Source organism: Pseudomyrmex gracilis, unplaced genomic scaffold (genome assembly GCF_002006095.1).
Source record: "Pseudomyrmex gracilis isolate BER0280 unplaced genomic scaffold, ASM200609v1 scaffold_266, whole genome shotgun sequence".
Taxonomy (NCBI): domain Eukaryota; kingdom Metazoa; phylum Arthropoda; class Insecta; order Hymenoptera; family Formicidae; genus Pseudomyrmex; species Pseudomyrmex gracilis.
The window spans coordinates 1-19,633 of record NW_018020850.1 but is presented as its reverse complement, the minus strand read 5'-3'; the positions used below and the strand labels follow the sequence as shown (position 1 = coordinate 19,633).

Sequence of the window (19,633 nt, the reverse complement as noted above, 5' to 3'; positions counted from 1 at the left end):
TGGCAAGGCGCGTTCCATATTATAAGTTCAGTGGATGAAACGTAATAATAGCACGAGTAAACTTAAATGAATTAACCAATACAAAATACGACTTTAACTAAAAGTAAGCGAACTGACCAATCGCATGCGAGCGTTGTAAAGACCGTTTGGAGATGATCTTTTTAAAACTTGTCTGTGATTGGTCAATTCTCTTATTGCTTTTTTTTATGTGTCGTCGGTCTAAAGATCATAGCGCAGCTAAATTTGATAGATGTATGCATGATGGGTGCGTGGTCAGGGTTAAAGCAGTTAAAGGTTGCTAAAACAAAGCAATAGATATAACCCTGTTTGTCTGTCTGTAAGTGGTGTTGCATCAGCCGTACCGGTTGAATGTGCGTAGTTACGCTTAGATATTTTTGGACAATTTACGGTGTTTTTACACCGACTTCTTCAGTTTATCAGTGTTTTAACGAACATACAACTCCGTGGCTTGTACCCAAACCACGGTTTAGGACTTGTGTTACGATTCCTATAGACTTAGAATGGCGTATGGACTATCTTGAAACGGTCCTTTGAGCCATATATGCACCAAACCAACCAAACCAAAGCAATAGATACGTAGTCATCCAATCTACTTCTTATAAAAAATTGACGAAAATTTCATATTAATATGATTTTCGAAGCTTAGGCTGTGTGTATTAAAGAACAAATTGATTCACGTGAAATTCTTGAAGATATATATAGCCGCTACTTGAGTGTTTAACACAACAGCTCTTTAGCACACACTTTTCACTTTGTGGGACACAATGGATGTTCTGAACAAGCTCCGAAACACAGTCAGCAATACTATCAGCAATACCGTCCAAAATACGGCATATGGTTTGTCGCAGCTTTCAAGTGTGTTACCTGGCAATCCTGTAACCAGAGAATTTGAAGCAATTGCTCATGTGGCAAGTGCCGGACCAGGATTACTGTGGAAAGTTTATAGCGGCTATAAGAAGTCTACCAAACAAGAAGCTGCAATTTTTGTTTTTGAAAAACGCATGCTAGAAAAATGGTCTGGCAAATCAGATCGTGAACTTGTACTGGAGACTTTAAAACGAGGTGTAATGCAGTTGACAAAACTGAGACATCCACAAATTTTGACAGTGCAACATCCATTGGAGGAATCAAGAGATAGTCTTGCATTTGCTACTGAACCTGTATTTGCTAGTTTAGCTAATGTATTGGGTAAAAAACAACAATCTATGAAATATAATATCTATAATAACATATTATAGATTAAACTGAATTATGCTCTTATCAATATTTTATCAATTTGTGTAATATATCTTAGGCAATTACGAAAATATACCTCAGCCAATTCCAGTAAACTTGAGGGATTATAAGCTACATGATATAGAAATACGTTATGGACTGTTACAACTGGGAGAAGGTCTGACATTTTTACATGGAGATGTAAAATTGCTGCATAGGAATTTGTGTTCAGAATCAGTTGTTATTAATAGTCATGGAGCATGGAAGATATTTGGCTTTGACTTCTGTGCCTTGAATCAAAGTTCAGACAGTAAACAGGTATGAAGATTACATCTATGTATATTAATATATATAATATATAACTTGTATATAATAATATTATATATATATATGTCATAAATATAAAATGTTTTAATATATATAAAACTTGTAATCATATTGCATTTTTTATTATAGCCATCATGGTCATGTTTGGAATATGATCCTGTACTTCCTGTTGTTGTGCAACCTCAGTTGAATTATCAGGCACCAGAATGCATATTAGCAAGTAGCACTGGACCACCAAGTGATATTTTTGCTTTAGGCATGTTGATATATACTCTACATTCTTCGGAACATCAGTCTCTTTATGATTCTCATAATGATCTTGGAAAGTGTCGACGTTTTCTAGAAAATTTTAAAGGATTCAACATTTCAGCAAAATTGCTTTCAGTTCCTGATACTCTGAGAGATACTGTCAAGCTTATGTTAAGTTATAATCCAGAACTCAGATTAGACTCTTATCAATTCATAAAGGTAGATTTTTCTACAAATCATTACTCACAGACTTTTGTTCAATTTGTTTTGGATTACAACAAAAGGATTATAGCTTTAAAAAACAATTTCTTTATTGTTGCAGATTGAGTATTTTTCAGACATTGGCGTTAAAACATTGAATTACTTGGACAAATTATTTCAATGGGATAATCTTCAAAAGTCACAATTTTACAAAGGTCTTCCACAACTCTTGAAACAATTACCGCATAGAGTTGTACTACATAGAGTGCTACCCGCACTTTATAAGGAATTGGTCAACCCACCAATGATACCATTTGTATTGCCAAGCATATTGCAGATGATGGAAGTTGTTGAAGTAGAAGAATTCCGAGAACACATTCTTCCTAATCTCAAACCTGTTCTTGCTTTGGAAGATCCGCCACAAGTAAGTAACTTGCTAACATTGACAGTAAATAACTGTTTTATTTAGTCACATTGTGCGCGTGTGTAATACTAAATAAAATAAAATGTATAATATACAAGAAAAAATAAAATAATACATTAATTACATGTATATTTCCATTACAGATTAGCTTGGTCTTGATGCAACAAATAAATTTATTACTTAAACTATGTCCGACGGAGGTTATTAAGACCGACATAGTGCCTATGTTATTACGTGCATTAGAATCCGAATGGGAACAACTCCAAGAGCTCTGTTTGTCGGCATTGCCAAATATAGTGACGACGATTGAGGGACCAGTGATAAAAAATTCCATACTGCCTAGAATGAAAAAAATATGTTTATTACCAGGAAAGAAATCATCCAGTCTGGGAGTCCGCGTCAACTGCTTGTTGTGTCTCGCAAAAATGTTACCAAATTTCGACCGTTGGTTGATATTTGATCAGATATTACCATTTTTACAAGAAGTTCCTCATTCTGGCGAACCGGCTATTTTAATGGCTATTATAGGTAATGTGTAAGAATGTAATTTTGTCTATATTTTGCGTGTATATAGAATAGAAACATTCTTTAACAACTTCTATATATTTTTTGTTTCTGAATATATATGCATGTATTGCAAGATTGTTTCTCAGCATAACGGAAAATCTTTTGTCACACGTTCATTATCCAGGTATATATCGAATGTTACTTACGCATAGTAAGTTGGGCATGAGTAAAGAGATACTGGCAACAAAAGTATTGCCTTTCTTGTTGCCTCTCTGCATAGAACAAAACCTCAGCATGTCGCAGTACGAAACGCTTTCTACTCTGATCATAGATATGATAAATCGAGTAACAAGCGAACATCGAGAGGCTTTACGACAACTGGATGCTGTGCGTCGCGAGACGCAACAACTTGACCAGGCGCTCTCTCAAGTAACATCGCCCGCTTTTATGCAAAATAACAGTTTAAACGATATTTCTTTAACACCAGAAATTTCATCCTCGAACATTCAGTCGAAAACAGTGAATATCGAAAATGGATTAACTGTCGAAGATAAACTCAGGTTTGTAGTTTTTCAAACACTTTCTATCTACACATACATACTTTTTCTCATATCATATTCTCTAATTACGAAATTTAGACACATAAAATAATTGTCTTTTTTAATTTTAGGTTAATTCAACAACAAGAAGCTCATCAAAGATTGCAATCTCAACCTATTTTGACTCCTAAAGCTGTGGTACAATCTGCAAAACAACAGCCGAAGGATTTGACCGCTACTCTGCTGAAAAATAATCTAGACGAACTCAATCTGTCTATGTCAAGATCAAATATGTCGCAACAACCGGATTACGCGGCTAAAAATAATATGAGCTTTTCTTGGAATAAAAATAACAATATTAATCAAGCGCAGTTTTTAACTACGTCTCCAATGATTAATTCGCAAATGATGTCGAATCAACCAATGAATTGGAACTCGAACGGCATGAATACGTCCATAAACTGGAACTCATCACAACCTATGTCGACGTGGAATTCGATCACTCCTCAAAATAATATGAATTTCTCAGCGCAATCAGATGTTAGGCCAAATTTTCCTGGAACATTACAGCCTTTCATGTCCAATACGCAGAGCAGCGCGAATAACACTAATTCATCTACGCAAGATATTATGGATTTGCTTAGTTAATCTAAATTTTTTTTGATATAAGCAACGGACTTTAAAAATAAAAACAAAGTATTGCAGAATAATAATATAATTACTGTTTCCATGAAACATATTTCTTTATTTGATATAATTTTTGTGCTAATATTATCGATAATCACTATCGCAATGATTGCAAGTACAGCCGTCTTTTATATATCAATCTAAGCAATCTTAAATATATTATATATAAATATAAATATATATTACTTGTATATTATAGCAAATAGCATTTTTAATTTTCTGTGTAGTTTACAAGCACTACCTTTGTATGGAATAATTGCCATTTGCAAATCTTATTATGTTTCGACAAAGAAAAGTTTTTTTTTTATTAAGAAGATAGCATTTACCATAAATCTAATATATTATATGTAATATGTATATTCGTTCTCAAGAGAAGTTTTGCGAAATATTGTTTTTGTTCATATGTTATAATTCTATATTATTCTATAGTTTTTTATATTAAGATATAAAAGATTTTTGTTAAAAAATATATATTTACATTTTATATTTGTCTCGTGTAATAATTCCATAGTGATTTCGTGTAATAAATTGTGTGATAATTTTTAATAATTCCAATGAGATGCTATGTATGACTATATACTATATTATGTCAAAATGTGTATATATATATATATATGCACACTATAGCTTGTTTCTTTGTAAATTATTTGTCATTCTAAATACATTATAATATTACATAATCTGTGTACATATGCTATAACACACATAATAGTACAAGTTTCTTAAGAAATATATTAGATTTGAGAATGTGATAAAATCATAGAGGTGTTTTTATACAAAAACGCGCGCGCGAACACGGTGTGTTTTCGTAATTTATCCCGCTATATGTTCTTACATTTTGATGTACATACATAACTTAGTAAGGAAATCTTAGTAAGGAAATATAAGCGTTATATATACATGCGCACACATACACACACACGTGTGCACATGTGTAGATGCGTAAACGTTCTTTATTCAAACACAATCTGTAGTCAATGCCCTTTTACAATGCTCTTTGCAAGTTTATTGTAATATATCGTTTATTATAAAGTAATATTCTGTCTGTTAATTAACACAATTATATTATCTCTTATCTCATCTGTTTTTCTCTTATCACAAAAGTGATAGAAAATCTTTTAATGTACATTTCTGTATTACTATATAATAAATAATAGACAAATGTACAATAATGTGTAATTAATGATTACTGAATTTATGAAAAAATAAAATTACTCGATTACAACAATATTATTGAACGTTTTTTTTTCATCCTTTTATCCTTTGACATTTTTTTTCGACGCATAGATATGTAAATTTTGTTCGTAATTTAATGTAACTGTGTACAGAAATTAAAATGTGTGTGTATGTACATACATTTTGTGTGTTAATGCTAATTTTAGTCTCTATTTAATAGTTTTACATTTTATTTTCTTACTTTAACCGTGCTAGTTTTTTTTGTTTTTACGTGCAATTTGTTTTCCGTGAAATTGACTACGAGTTTTCTCTACGAAAACGCGGGCCTTTAATATACAATCGAAAACAAAGGAGCTTGCGTTAAAAAGGGACATTGGCCCCGTAATTGCTATACCTACTACGTCATAAAAGAAACGCCAATTTCTTTGTTCTCGGAACACGCTCAATTAGATGTCGCAGACGATAGCCATGCGTGTGCACAGCTACGTATCAGACAGAAGACATGCTGGAAATATCGATTATTTAAACTATACTATCGCGCCGCGCACCAGGACAGGACACAATTGCACCGAGACGCGAAGAATACGTCTTCTTTCGACTAGACAATTAAATAAAAAAATATTTCTACACCCCGTAGAAAAAAAGGGGTTGTTAAATATGAAGAGAGGGGTTTGCTCGTTAATTGACTGAGTATGCTTGTATAACAACCCTCTTCGTTCACTCTAGACTATGCACCACAAAGGGCTGCGTGGCACTCATGGAAGTTAAATGCCCAAACCCTTGCTCGTAAAAATGCGTTAATTATCGTTGCGCCTCGTTATCTGTAGATTTATAGAGAAACAAGCAATACGGGATCTCGTATGTCTATGTAAAAAGCACTTTCTCCTCTAACGTCTGTTTTTAATTCACAACACGAACAATATGAAACGCTATCTAATTATTTCTTCTATTTTTTTCGAAAATGTGGGAGAAACTCTTGAAATATGAAACAAATGATGAAAATATTATTTTATAAATAGAATTAAAAAAACAAATATACATATCTTTGATATCATATCATATACATATCTTATATACAATGACTTGAAGAAGGAGAGAGAAAACCTAGCAAATTGAAAAAAAAGAACAAAAAATTTTAATTTAAAAAATCATTTAATTAGTTTTTAATTTACTTAAAATAAAAATATATTAATTTATTTAAACTTTTGCCGGCAATATGGGAATTTAAAGACCCAGGTGATTCTTTAAAAAATCGCGTTTTTTCAATGTTTTTGTTTCAATTTGAATTTGTAAAACAATTCTATTTCCGCGACGGTAAAATATTTGTAAAGGTTTTTTTATAAAAGCTTTTACAAGTATACGAGAATTTGTTTAAATTTTTATACAGTCTGAGAAACACTGTAAAAAACTTGTATTGATCTTAAGTAAAATGTTAATCAAGTTGCAAAAACCGGTATTCTTCTATCTTTCCAAAGAAAAAATAGAAAGAAATAATATTTCGAAAGAGATAATGCTTTTACGAATGAGATCGAAGTATTATTCTCGACACATGTGAAATCGAGCGATTTACTTCTTTTTTTCTGCAATTTGGAAAACGCAAAAAGCGACGTGATTCTCCCCAGCGATCGAGCATTCATTCATAGAAGCTCAACCTTCCTATTGCAATTCTCACCCCTGAGACGCACCCTGCTGAACGGCGAATAAGGGTGCGGGCGGCGGTAACGGCGGCAATAGCGACGGTGATTCGATCCCATCGACATAGGGAGGAAGAAGGGTAGTAGCCGACGACCCCAGACTTTAGTCGCAATGTGCGCGTCGTCTCGGCGCAGTTGCTCTTCGTTTTGTGCTTCCGTGAGATTAAAATATCTCGTTGGCCTTGCTTTAGATTTTTCTAATCTCTTGATATACACACAGACACAGACATACACGCACACACACACACACACTCGCGCGCGCAACATTTGAAATAGAAGACTGATATATATTTTTTTAAATGCTCGGTCAAACTGCGACAGAGAAAAAAAAATTAATTCTGTTTCCTTTATCTAATGATTTTTTATTTTCTCTGTTATGTAATTGTCATCGGCGTTGCGGTGTGACGATTCTTCTATAACGAAAGGAAGAAACATTTATTATACATTCTCTCTGTTAATTTTGAATGAACACATTCGAGTGTTATATATGCACGTGTATATATTTGTTGTGAAAATTCTAAAAAAGAAATCCGCAACGTTGTTACAATTGTAGATCATCACTTGTTTCTTTTTGAAAAATAAAAATTATTTAAAAAAAAATCAGTTTGATTGGCCAGTCTCGGAAATAATGTACTAATTAATTTTGGAGACGAAGAACGCAATGTCAAAGTGAGATTTTTCCTTGGCGACGACGCCATGCGACGGTAGGATTATTTTGTGCGGAGAGTTGCGGAGGATGCGCGCAAGGGTGTGATGCAGCGTGTATAGGCGAGCTCTCTCTTGGCAATTTCGCGTGTCGCGATCGGGCTCTCGATATCGATTCCAGAAGGGCACCGGAGCCGCGCACTCCCGTCGTCCTTCGGTCAGCAAAATGGCCGCTTGTCGACAATGTTGTCATCGTCGTCGTGTTCATCGTCAATGCGCGCGAAATCGATGAAAGCCAGAATCGATCGATTCGGATCAGGTCAGAGCCGGCGATCGTAGTCTCGTTAGCTATGCGATTAATCGTGTGGTCCAAAAAGGATGTGGATCGCGTCGGGATAAAGCTGTTGCGTAAGTCAAGTTTATCTCGATAGATACTCAGACGAACACAAGTACTTTTTAAACAATAATTTATCGAAAAGTTTCATGTGTGTACACTCACGAACTATCTACATATTTAAAACTAAAATCTGTACAATATCCGTATCGAAAATGTTTATGATATCTCGCGCGTAATTCTTCTCAAACTTACATTGCTTTGAGAAGAAAACGCTTCTCGACGCTTGTCGTTCTCGAACAAATCAAGCTTCTAAGAATAAGATATCACAAAGATAATTGTGTTCTAAGTTAACACTTTGCAGGCGGAAGACCGTGATCAGAAAGTTCTGTATAGAACGGCGCCCGTCTACAAAGTGTTAAAATATGCAAATTGTTGCGACAGTTGTACATATAGTTTGCGGAAATGTATCTGCGGACCATCACTTGTACAGCACTCGACTCATCGCGATATCTTAACTAATGTTAGTTGAAAATTAAACAAATTCTTGAAGTAAATACCGCGCTGATTTTTGTTTGTAGATTTGTCAAATTACAGGCATAAAAAAATTTTTAACGCATTTTTTTTTTATTACCCAGCAGTATAGTAAGATCGAAGAACATCACTATCCTGCCCAGGGTGAAAAAAATATCTCTGTTAAGAGTTGGACATGAATCGGATATTCGAATGGTCATTATTGGAATTGTTAATCATCCTTTTAAGATGCGGTAATGATAATTTTACTGTGCTAATACTAGTCTTGTTTACGTGTACATAAAATAAGCGACGAAAAATTGGTGTTGCGCTCGTTACTCGCACTTAATTGTTGATTTACGGAAACACTTGTGAGAGATCGCAACGCGTCTTTTGGATAAAAAAAAAAAAAAAAGAAAACACAAACCACTTTCAGGTGTCACAAAATCAAACGAGCCAAACTTAAAAGTCGTCGCTCCCACATCTCACGTAGCTTTATCCGGCAACGTAACTGTTTTTATTCTGCGTACATCGGACATGGAGTTTTCTACGGTATCCACAATTATTACATCCAATAGCAGTACAAATGACATCAGAAAAGATGAGAGAGATAAAATCGATTCCGAGAAGGAAGGAAGTAGCAGATGTAACAAATCATTTGCGCTTACGTATGTAAAAAAAAAAATTTCACATAAAAAGCACATTGAAACAGATCAGAACTGGAATGTAATTGCAATACAATTCCGAACAATTTTCCGCACCGCTCTTTTCTTCTCGTCGCTGTTTTATTTTAAAAACTGAGAAAAGTAATCGCAATTAAATTCCAGTTCTAAAAAATTGTCTTCTCAAGAATCGCGCTTTGTTTATGTAGTTCGCCAGATGCTATTAGTCAGTTTTAATTTAAAAAAAAAATAGGCATTATTAATAGACGACAAGAATAAAAAAACAAAAACTTTTTCTCTTTTCAAAAGTTCTTCTCTTTCGAGAGACTTTGACTTGATATTTCCTAATAGAAAACAGTATTTATTAGCGCACACGCGAATTAATTTTAACATTCTTTTTACATATTGTAATTTTATTTATTTTATATATTTTTTTTCTTCTTAGAGTACTATATATTGATGGCCTTACGTCAGAATTTATCGGTAATTTTCCTCTGGATACTCTGCCTTCAAAAGATGAGAACACTTCTGTGATAATACCCTGTGGTGTCTTCTCACGTGGCGGAGTTTATACACTACAAATTAAATCCTCAACCGAGGCTGCCAAACACAACACTGCCATTACTGGGCTGTCCGAGATTGAGGTGAGAAAACACACACATCCGCATTAAATTGTAAAATTATTTGTGGAAATTTGTTGTACGTACCTTTGTATGTACCATGTTTTTTTCTTTTTTTTTTGGCACTGTCTTTAGATGAGCAGTGCCTTAGATGTAAAGTGGCCAATTCCTTCTTTGCTTCTGGAATCCCATCATTTTGGTACATATCCTACTCAACCAGTGGTAGTCATCATAAAGTACAATGAAGTTTTATGCGTACCTGTTGACGGCGTGCCAGTAGCGGCTTACAATTTAAAACTCATATATTGTGGCACCACTGACACTGCCTGCGATCCACAAAACAACGACCGCACGCAAGTAAGTTCTATATAATATATATATATATATATATATACAATAAAAAAACGATAATTCTTAAAATCTAATTTCCTAACGTATTACTTTTTTTGTGTAACTGTTTTCTAGGTGCTTTTCTATAAGGAAATAACAGGTTTTACTTCGCCAAGAGTCATTAAATTAGATTGTGATCTCTTTGGACTTGCGGGAAACTATGCGCTTAGATTAAAAGCCTCGAACTCCAATCCTTCCGCGCCAACTATCAGCGCGTACATTAAAGTAATTAAAGTTTTCTCATTTTGATAATAGAATCGCATTATTGTTATTATGAGAAAGAGAACACAGTGTTTGAAAAAGAAGTGTGAAAATGTTTCTTTCGCTTAAAATAAAAATACTCTCTTACCTACAAGAAAAAAACAAGATTACGTTCTTTCTTGGTTTTGCTCGCAGGTAGAATGGTCCAGTGAGTACAGCTTCAACGTTCACGCAAAATCGATTTATCCTTGCGAGGGATCGACCGGCATATCGGTCCTCTTTCAATATCCCGCGTGTCGTCTCGACGGTGATCGCGTGCGCGTTTACGGTCGTCTCCAAGCGGACGTGAGTTCCCTGGCGCCACCGACCGCGTTGCACTACGTCGCGGAATTGACAGCGACGCTGGGCAAACATTCGTTGAACTTCGACTGCGACATCTTCACCGAGAAGTTCATCGAGTACTGCTTCATTTATGTGAGCCAGGCGTTTACTGGCGCGATGGCGGAAGTAAAGCTTGCGTGCATACCTACTTTTCCATTATTGGGTGAGTAATTTGTTTAAAAGTTTTTAAAAGCTTTCTTTAACAATTTTGACGTCTTATAATTCACTAGGCACATGAAGTTACGGCGAGGTTCATCCTTTTAACTTACGAGCGACGAATGTCGCGCACGGTCAACTTGAATTTATAATTTTTTTTTTTGCGCAAAATTAAATGCATTTGTTACATTAAATATTTAGTTTATTAGTATATACTGGTATAATATATGTATGTAACTTTTACCAAATTTACAATAGCTTACAACAAATAAGTGAGAAATTATATCGATACAGAAAACAATACAGCTGGTTGGGGTCCTTGGAGCGAATGGAGTCCTTGCAGCAGCTCCTGTATAGGTGGAACTCGCACTCGATATCGATTTTGCGATACACCGCCTCCAAAATACGGGGGAAAATTTTGCCAGGTCGGTGTTTGACTGTCTGTATAAAGAAACGATCAGTGAACGTGTAGATAAAATGTTGTATTTAAAAATCAAACAGGGAAAAGCGGTCGAAACTGAGTCGTGTGGCGGTGCCGACGGGATTGACTTTCAAAAGGAGTGGAACGCCGAGGGTTGGGAGTGTCGTCACGGAACGATATTGGCAGCTGCTAGACCGGAAATCAAGGCGCATATTGGCGAGCACTGCCGATGCGGTTGCAGTATCTATTTTCAAGACGAAACCTTAAACAGACTTCTGGCGGCGAGCACACAAGCCTGTCCCGGTCGTTCCTTCTGGTTCTTGCATGTAAATTTTGACAAATTTTTTTATTGTACATTTTTTCAGACACTTAGCAATTGCGTTCGCGCAAAATCAAATACATTTTATTACAATATATACGCAGGCGCAATCAAATTACACGATACAGTTACGCTTGGATCAAGCCCAGTTTCCTTGTCCGGGACAATATTTACGCGCACGTGACGGAGATTCGATGAACGCGGAACTTTTAATGGATATCGGATATAACAAAGGTGAAACCTCTACGAGAACCATAGTTTCGTCGGGTCAAAGTTTGCTCCTGGAGTTTATCAGCGACGAATTAAGTGCCGCCGATGAAATTTGCGCGGGTGGTTTTCTAGGACATGCGAGCATGTTTCGTAAGCGTTTTTAATTTCTCTTTCAATGTTAAATTCAGACAAAACAAAAATGAAGCAAAATCATAAAAAGATCCCGTTCTTTTTTTTTTTTAATTTAATCGTGAAGTCACTACATTGGTTTTTTCAGACAAAATGTACGAGAGGAGCAAGACGTCATCTCCTTTGGAAATAAATTCCACCACATCTATTGAGCAATGGATTTCCTGGGAACCGGGCTTTCTGGCGACAGCATCTATTTTGATACTCGTATTGTTCATATTTATCTTTCTAGCAATACTGCAATGCGCACTAGGATACAGAAAATATCATCGCGCAGAAGATTTAGACAGCTTAACCGAACCTTCCGGTGAATATCTATAGTACACATAAGTAAAACAAGAAATTATTATTATTGTTAATATTTTGTATTATTGCTCATTATAAATTACCTTTAGAATGCAGTGGCGCGCAACATATGATGGAACGAATGAAAGCTGTGTCTTCTACGACACTAATTTCGGAAGTTGCATCACTAATGGGAAAGTGTACACCGAGATTGTTAAAACGCAAGCGGGCACCCTGCGCAATGGAGGACGGCTACGATAGCTCGGAAACTTTGGCGGAGTAAGTTGCTTGCGTTATTAATATAAATAGTAATATTTAAATATGAGAATATAGATCAATATATATAAAAAAAAAATTAATTAATTAATCAAAAATGTATTAATCGTGACATATATTTGTTATTTTATCGCGTATTTTACATCAATCGTTTCAAATAAATAAATTTAACATTAATAATAAATAAATTTAATTTGTCTAATAGATACGAAGACGAAACCAGTTTGAGTTTAAGCACGTTAAAGCAGAAAGATAACGAAGAAACTTTAGAACAAAGCGCAACACCGTCGGACAAACCGCACATTGAGGCAACGTCGAAAACAATATTGGCTATTATTCCAGATAATCAACCGGAAGTAAAATACGCCCGACCAGTCAAGTAAGAACAAAATACACGTTTGCAAATAATACATAATAAACAAACGGAAATATAATATTAATTTATTAAAACTTGATATTTGCTCTTGTTACACGCTAATTGTTTACATACTTTACGCTGCAGATTACGCACTTTAGGATCGGATAGCACAGCAGAGGACAAACTGACGTCGAATGATACGAGATATACAGCGAGCAGCAGCATCGACAGCTCGCATATTGCCAGACTTCATCGTCCCACATCGAATCTCTCGCAGACTAAGGTAGAGAAGAAATTTAATTCTGATTATTTTGTTTATTTAATTTACATTGTCAAAATATTTTTAAAAGCGTTTTAAAGAAATTAAAATGACAAAAACTTTGTTGAAAGAAGGAATCGTCGACGAACAGTCCACTGTCGGGTACTTCGACGCTGAGCAGAGGCAAGGAGACGAAAGAACGTCGAAATCGCGAACGACTGCTGCAAGGTCCGGGCTCGGAATTCAGTTTGACAAATCCGGAGACGGATATGGAACTGGATTATTACGACTACAACGTCGTGAACGCCGGAGCCGCGCCAGGCTCGTATTTAGGTATGGATCCAACTTTTCTCTTATGGATTCCGCCCTTGTCGATGTCCGAGGATTCTGAAGATCCGTCTGCGGCTCGTCCGGTATGCTCGGATTATTTTCAAAGCGCAAGAACGACGAGTCCGACGTTATCACGGCTGCCGGAGGGCACCGAGGGCGTAACTTTAACCCCGGCCGAGTATCGCCGAATGCGACACCAAGTCGCGACCAATGTCAAAGAAGCCTGCAGACTGAGCTTCGAACAGAAACGCCAGGACTCGACGTCCTCGTCGTCGTCGAAGAACGACTCTTCGTCGGGCGGTAGCGTTCTCTCCGAGGATAGCCTCGGTAGCGAGAGCAGAACTGCCAGGCTGAATGAACGTCTGTTGCCGATTCATCGAATTCTAGAAGACTCCAGAATCCGCGTAAGCGAAGAATCCCTGTGCAGTCAGCTTACGGCCGACAGAACGGTACAAATTCACGGTACTAAATCCGATCTTTCTCAGGATACCTCCAAGAGCAGTCAGCAGAACAGCGACGTAAATATCAACAAGCCCGATCCGAAATCGGAGTTCATAGCGGAGAAATCGAGACAAACCTCGAAGAGACATCTCGAGGATGTTGGCAATTGCGCTACTTCGAGTTTTCATGTAAATAAAAGAACAACCGATTCTCACGAGGACAAGAAACATCATTGCTTCGCAAACGAGACCACATCCAAGTCCTCCGGTAAGTCGACGAGAGGTGGATACACGGGTGGCAAAGATAAGGATTCTCAAAATGCAAAAGACGACTCCAAAAATCTTAACACGACGAGCGGCCAGTGTAAATCTCGCGACTTCAATCAATTTACGCCGTCTCGTGAGACTACGAAGCTGTCGGACTGCACCAATATTCCGATGATCGAACTCTCGGGACCGCGATTGAGTTTGTCGATGACGTCTCGAAGACTGGCAACAGATGCTCTAAATATTAATCTGCAAAAAGAGATACAGAGTCCGGATTACGGTGTCGAGAGCGACATGAATGCGGAACCGCACGAGTCCTTTTACAATTTGCTTCATGAAAACGAAGACGGCATTAAATTTGCAGATGACGACGACGAATATATTGATAACAGAGTAAATCTGTGAAACTCTTACACAGATCTTGCAATCGGTGCAATACATATGTAGAGAACATGTTACGTGTCTGTGTGTATGTGTGTATGTATAAATGGAAATGAAGAGAGAGAGGCAATAAGTATATTTTGAATAAATACAGCACATTAAGAAAATAGATCTTAGCAATAAAATATACATACACATACATATATATATAAATATTTCGCTCTCTTAGTATTATTATTATATATTTCTTAGTATTATTATTATATATTTCTGATATTTTTATATATATTATGTAATTTTTAACAAGATTCTTTATAATCATAGAGGAAAGTTGTCGATATCGACGTACCACATTTTGTTTTTTTACACATATTCTTTAAATAAAACCTAAACCTAAACTTACAACCTTGAAACCACAAGTACAAACTAGCAAAAGTGTTCCCTATAAGATGGCATTGCAGTTTTTTTACACCATTGTTTCGTGTCGCTATTAGCAACTCTCCTCTATTAGTTTTATGTAGATTTTTTTTACGTACGTATTTTGTATTGTATGTATTATCTAAATAGCGGTCAAGCTGTGACTCTTATTCCCGCATCCACACTTGCATTCGCACCTGCATCAAGTTATGTATATAAAATTATTCTGTATAACTATAATGCTATGTTTTGTAAATGTGTGTATAATATAAATTATACTATATATGTAAATATATATTCCGTCCATCACATTTGACATATACCTACACACATAGTCGAGTCAAATCTATTTAATTTTACCGCATTTATTATCGTTCTTCTTTTAACAGTTTTATGCTTTTCACATAAAACAAAAGAATAAATTGTACAAATAATTTGAAATTTAATTGTTAATTAAACACCGTTGGATCTCTGATCGGTATTTTTATCGTCCCTTCAGCTTGAAGAGCTTGCTATTCAAAAGTAGAATATTTCGTGATTTGCAACAAAGCTGATGCTTAAACTAAAAAATTTATATACACCATATTTATACATATATATTAAATGTAATTTCTCTGTGATATGTTAATGTAAACTTACCGCTTATATAATAATATCAAAATAAACGTTTTTTACATTTAACATATATTTATCTCGTCTTTCGAATTATCAATAATCATATTATTTAAAACAGATACGTACACAACAAATCTTCTTGCAGTTTCAAATATTTTTGTTTTACGATTCCTATGCAATTCAAGTATCTTACATTTTAAATCATATATAAATTTACTGTCGAGTTTTTTTATGGCTTTGTGAAAATTTTAAAACAATGTTAAAACTATGTCTTTGTATTATTATGGTATGTTTTTACGCAATAAATATCTAATTAGTGCAGTGTCGACGCTTAGGGGGCGTACAATATTATCAATAGTGTGTCGAGTTTCGAAGAGTCGAATGATAATTATTCGGGCGCTATAATGAGAGAAGAGACTTAGTTCAATCAGAGCTCATGTTTTGTACCGATCGCAATGAGGTTACTATCAGTTTTTGGGGTTTTTATTCTGTGGCAGGTTCAATCTGGTATGTAAAACAATTGCTTATTTTTTATTCACTCACTATATTTGCATGATAAAGTAAAATAAAGTGAAATTTGACAAAGAATAATTTAATTGTTACACATATGTATATAACACATTTCAAAACTATTATTTTAACACCGAGAAAACTCTTAGATTTAAATTGAACTAATATTACCACAAGCAAAGAGAAAGAAAGAGAAATAAAAAAGAAAAGAGAAAATTATTTTGCACGAAATGAGATAAAAATTTATAAATAAAAATGGTAACATTCTTCTTTCTAGGTGTTTCTATTACGCAATATCCAAATTCGGATGTTGCAACAAGAGCATGCAAAAATGTGGAAAGTTCGTCGTCCGTATATCGTCTTAGAAAACAAATTTTTTGTAACTATGATAATACCGTACTTCCAACTCATCCTAAAACGGATATTTTCTTCATCAATCTGAAACTAGTACCGAAGATGATGGAATTTGTAAGTTCACTGTAAAAAAGAAACGACTTATTTAAAAAAAATATATATAACACAATAAGTGTGTTTCATAAAAAAAATTCTAAAAGTTCTAAAAGAAAATTCAATACTCTTCTTTCTAGACCAGAGACATTGGTATATTATCATTACACAGCTGGATATCAATTGTAAGTGCGCAATTTCTTTCTTCTCTATTATACATTTAGGTTTTTATGTTATCAAATATTTAATTAACAGGTTTGGAAAGATCCAAGTCTTACTTGGATACCGAGCGAATACGAAGACATTACAGAAATTCATGTGAAAAGCTGGGAGATCTGGAGACCTAATCTGTGTGTCTTCAATTCGTAAGTTAAAGGAATATTTTTTATGGTAAAAGATAAACAAGTCAATTTGTGTTTGCATTTTTAATCTAATGTTCTGGATCGCAGAAATAAGTTCCTAACGTGTTCATATCTATATTTTAACTTTACCAAACAGTTAACATTAATATTGTTTTGGTTTATTTTTAGTGGCGACATGTCGAATTACTGTAATTTACAGTTGTCAGACTGCTTGCTGTACAGTAAAGGCACCGTTGCTTGTGTGTCGGCCGAAAAATTTACATCCATATGTAATGCCGATAACACTTACTGGCCGTACGAAATACACCAATGTAATATCACGTTTGGTTTCTGGGGACACAAAGCAGAAGAAGTGAATTTTAGAATAAACAAAGACGGAGTATGTAGTAAATAACTTAAACATATTCAGACATGACACAAGTTTTGTTGCAAGATAATTTTGCCGTGTAACATACAACAGATATTTTTATCTTGATCAAATTATACTGTGACAAAGTAAAAGTTGTGCGGTGTCCAAATATTAAAGTTATTCACTCTCTCTCTCTCTCTGTATGAGTGCGCGCGCACGTAATTATAAAAAAAATATATGTATATTTAATATATATTCAATTCATGCATTATATAAAATATGTCATATAAAACCACAGTCATTGACTTTTGCGACAAAAATTATCTGCAATATTTTTAAAAAAGATCTGCATTGTAGAATTAATGTAATTAGAGTTTCTTACTTGATATATTCGTTATATGATTGTTCTGAAATTGAAGTTTTGTTGTTTACAGATTGACATGACCAATTTTAACAATGATACACAATGGGACTTTAAGTTTGTACACTCGGTGAGCGAAATTAAACAACTTAAATGTTGTCCGAACAAATCTTATCCTACGATCACTTACAATTTCCTTTTAACACGGCATTACGACATAAACCACATATCTCACGTTATACCGACGATTGGTGAATACACACATTCATACGTATACTTTAATTTGTTCGCGTAACAAATCAAACGACGTTTTTGATATTTGACGTTTTTATAGTTTTGATGTTGTTCACTATACTAGTGCTGTGGTTAGATCCGAACTCGATTGAACGAATGTTGGTAGCAAGTGTGAATTTTATTGGCCATTTAATTTGGATATTTCATTTGTTCTGGAACTTGCCATTCAACGGCACTAATCCTCCTAACTTAAGTAAGTAACGATGCGTAAAAGAATGCGCAATGAGTAAAAAAACAAAAATATCACGAAATAATAATATTCTTAAATGTGATTTAAATCTCGTAATTAATTATATTTTTGTATTATTTTATTCCGCAGTACTATACTACGGCGAATCTATGGCGTTGGCTACTTACGCGATAATTTTGACGGCGTTGTTACGAAAATTGCAAGATACAAACACAAAAATGCCGAATTGGATCTCATCCACGACGTCGTTCGTCTTGAGCAACAAAGCTGGTCGTTTTCTGATCTCGAATGACAAAGATTTCGAAATGACGGATGAAGATGCAACGAATGAAGGGATCTCGGAACTTCCAAAATCCAAAGAGATGAAAATAAAAGAATTGTCTTGGAGACATTTCGCCTCTATTGTCAGCTGGCTGTCTCTCTTTTGCGTAGTGTTTGTTTACATAATCATTTTTATCATTTTCACGCCTGTACGATTTAATTTATAGCAAAGAAATGCAAAGCAGAAGATATTGCAGAAACATAATAAAAATATTTCAATATTGCGACATTTCTAAGGAAAATATCTACTAAATAAGGGAAAATCACATTTTCTTGCAATTTTATGTGAAAATTTGTATATATATTGATAAATTTTATATAAAACATGAAAATACATAAAACTGAAAAAATTACGTCTTTTGCAATTAAATATAGTTCTTACAAAGTTTAATTATCAAATTACTTAGATTTAGACGTCTTCGACATTTGTAGGTGACGTCAGAGAAGCAAAAATGATCAAAAGTAAGATGTAAAAATATACATTTTGTTTAAATATTAAAACTATGTAGAAATATACACGTTACACGTTTAGAAAAAAAAAAAAAAAAAAAAAGAAAGAAATCGAAATCTTAGCAAATTACTAACATACAGGTGTGAATGATGATGAAAAAGGAGCCGTGGAGTCCCCAAAACGTAACAATACAATATAATACAATATTATACAATATAATATATATAAATAGTTACATACACAATCCTACCTACCTACCTACCTATCTTTCACATATCTTAAACGTTACTAGCGTTATTAGGATTAAGGCTGCATAACAGCCTTGATCCTAATTTGACATTTCTTCCTACTTATTCGTTTTACCATATTTTCTACCTACTCGGCCTAATATATTTTCTACAAGCGCTTGTAGATACGCATCCCTACCTAATTACCTACCTACTTTGAAAAGTTTTCAAATCTATCAAATATTTTACGCGAGGGACAGTTGTTTTAAAATTAAAAAGTATTATTTTTAATTTATTTTATCTTTTGCGACCGAGTTTTGATATTTTATGATTTAAAGAGAGTATATACCCACCCGATAAAAGCGTACCATATGTAAATAAATGATAGAATAAAAGAAAAGAAAAAATATAT

The 19,633-nt window shown here is 34.6% G+C and overlaps 2 protein-coding genes across 2 annotated transcripts; both read left to right on the top strand.

Moving 5' to 3' along the window:
• Positions 1-342: 342 nt before the first annotated feature.
• LOC109859538 (SCY1-like protein 2) lies at positions 343-4,552 on the top strand. The gene is made up of 7 exons (XM_020437882.1): positions 343-1,209; positions 1,316-1,554; positions 1,693-2,031; positions 2,135-2,437; positions 2,581-2,965; positions 3,129-3,504; positions 3,615-4,552. Exons 1-7 carry the CDS (start codon positions 786-788, stop codon positions 4,129-4,131), a joined length of 2,583 nt encoding a protein of 860 aa, XP_020293471.1. The 5' UTR covers positions 343-785; the 3' UTR covers positions 4,132-4,552.
• A 2,804-nt stretch (positions 4,553-7,356) lies between these two features.
• Positions 7,357-19,588, top strand: LOC109859524. The gene is made up of 23 exons (XM_020437865.1): positions 7,357-8,093; positions 8,661-8,786; positions 8,969-9,200; positions 9,640-9,838; positions 9,950-10,171; positions 10,280-10,429; positions 10,601-10,949; positions 11,237-11,367; positions 11,444-11,689; positions 11,787-12,042; positions 12,170-12,388; positions 12,477-12,645; positions 12,848-13,021; positions 13,145-13,283; positions 13,391-14,698; positions 16,132-16,216; positions 16,497-16,687; positions 16,807-16,851; positions 16,922-17,031; positions 17,197-17,407; positions 17,812-17,989; positions 18,073-18,225; positions 18,352-19,588. The coding sequence occupies exons 2-23, from the start codon at positions 8,729-8,731 to the stop codon at positions 18,708-18,710; spliced, it is 5,184 nt and encodes a 1,727-aa protein (XP_020293454.1). The 5' UTR covers positions 7,357-8,093; positions 8,661-8,728; the 3' UTR covers positions 18,711-19,588.
• Positions 19,589-19,633: the final 45 nt, after the last annotated feature.

What these genes read in the sequence shown, in the direction of transcription:
- LOC109859524 (XM_020437865.1), top strand. Translation starts at nt 8,729, where the DNA reads ATGAATCGGATATTCGAATGGTCATTATTGGAATTGTTAATCATCCTT. An exon ending in AGCTCGGAAACTTTGGCGGA is followed by an intron (nt 12,646 to 12,847) that starts GTAAGTTGCTTG and finishes TTTGTCTAATAG; the next exon opens with ATACGAAGACGAAACCAGTT. An exon ending in AATCTGTGTGTCTTCAATTC is followed by an intron (nt 17,032 to 17,196) that starts GTAAGTTAAAGG and finishes GTTTATTTTTAG; the next exon opens with TGGCGACATGTCGAATTACT.
- LOC109859538 (XM_020437882.1), top strand. Translation starts at nt 786, where the DNA reads ATGGATGTTCTGAACAAGCTCCGAAACACAGTCAGCAATACTATCAGC. An exon ending in AAAGTTCAGACAGTAAACAG is followed by an intron (nt 1,555 to 1,692) that starts GTATGAAGATTA and finishes TTTTTATTATAG; the next exon opens with CCATCATGGTCATGTTTGGA. An exon ending in TATTTTAATGGCTATTATAG is followed by an intron (nt 2,966 to 3,128) that starts GTAATGTGTAAG and finishes TTCATTATCCAG; the next exon opens with GTATATATCGAATGTTACTT.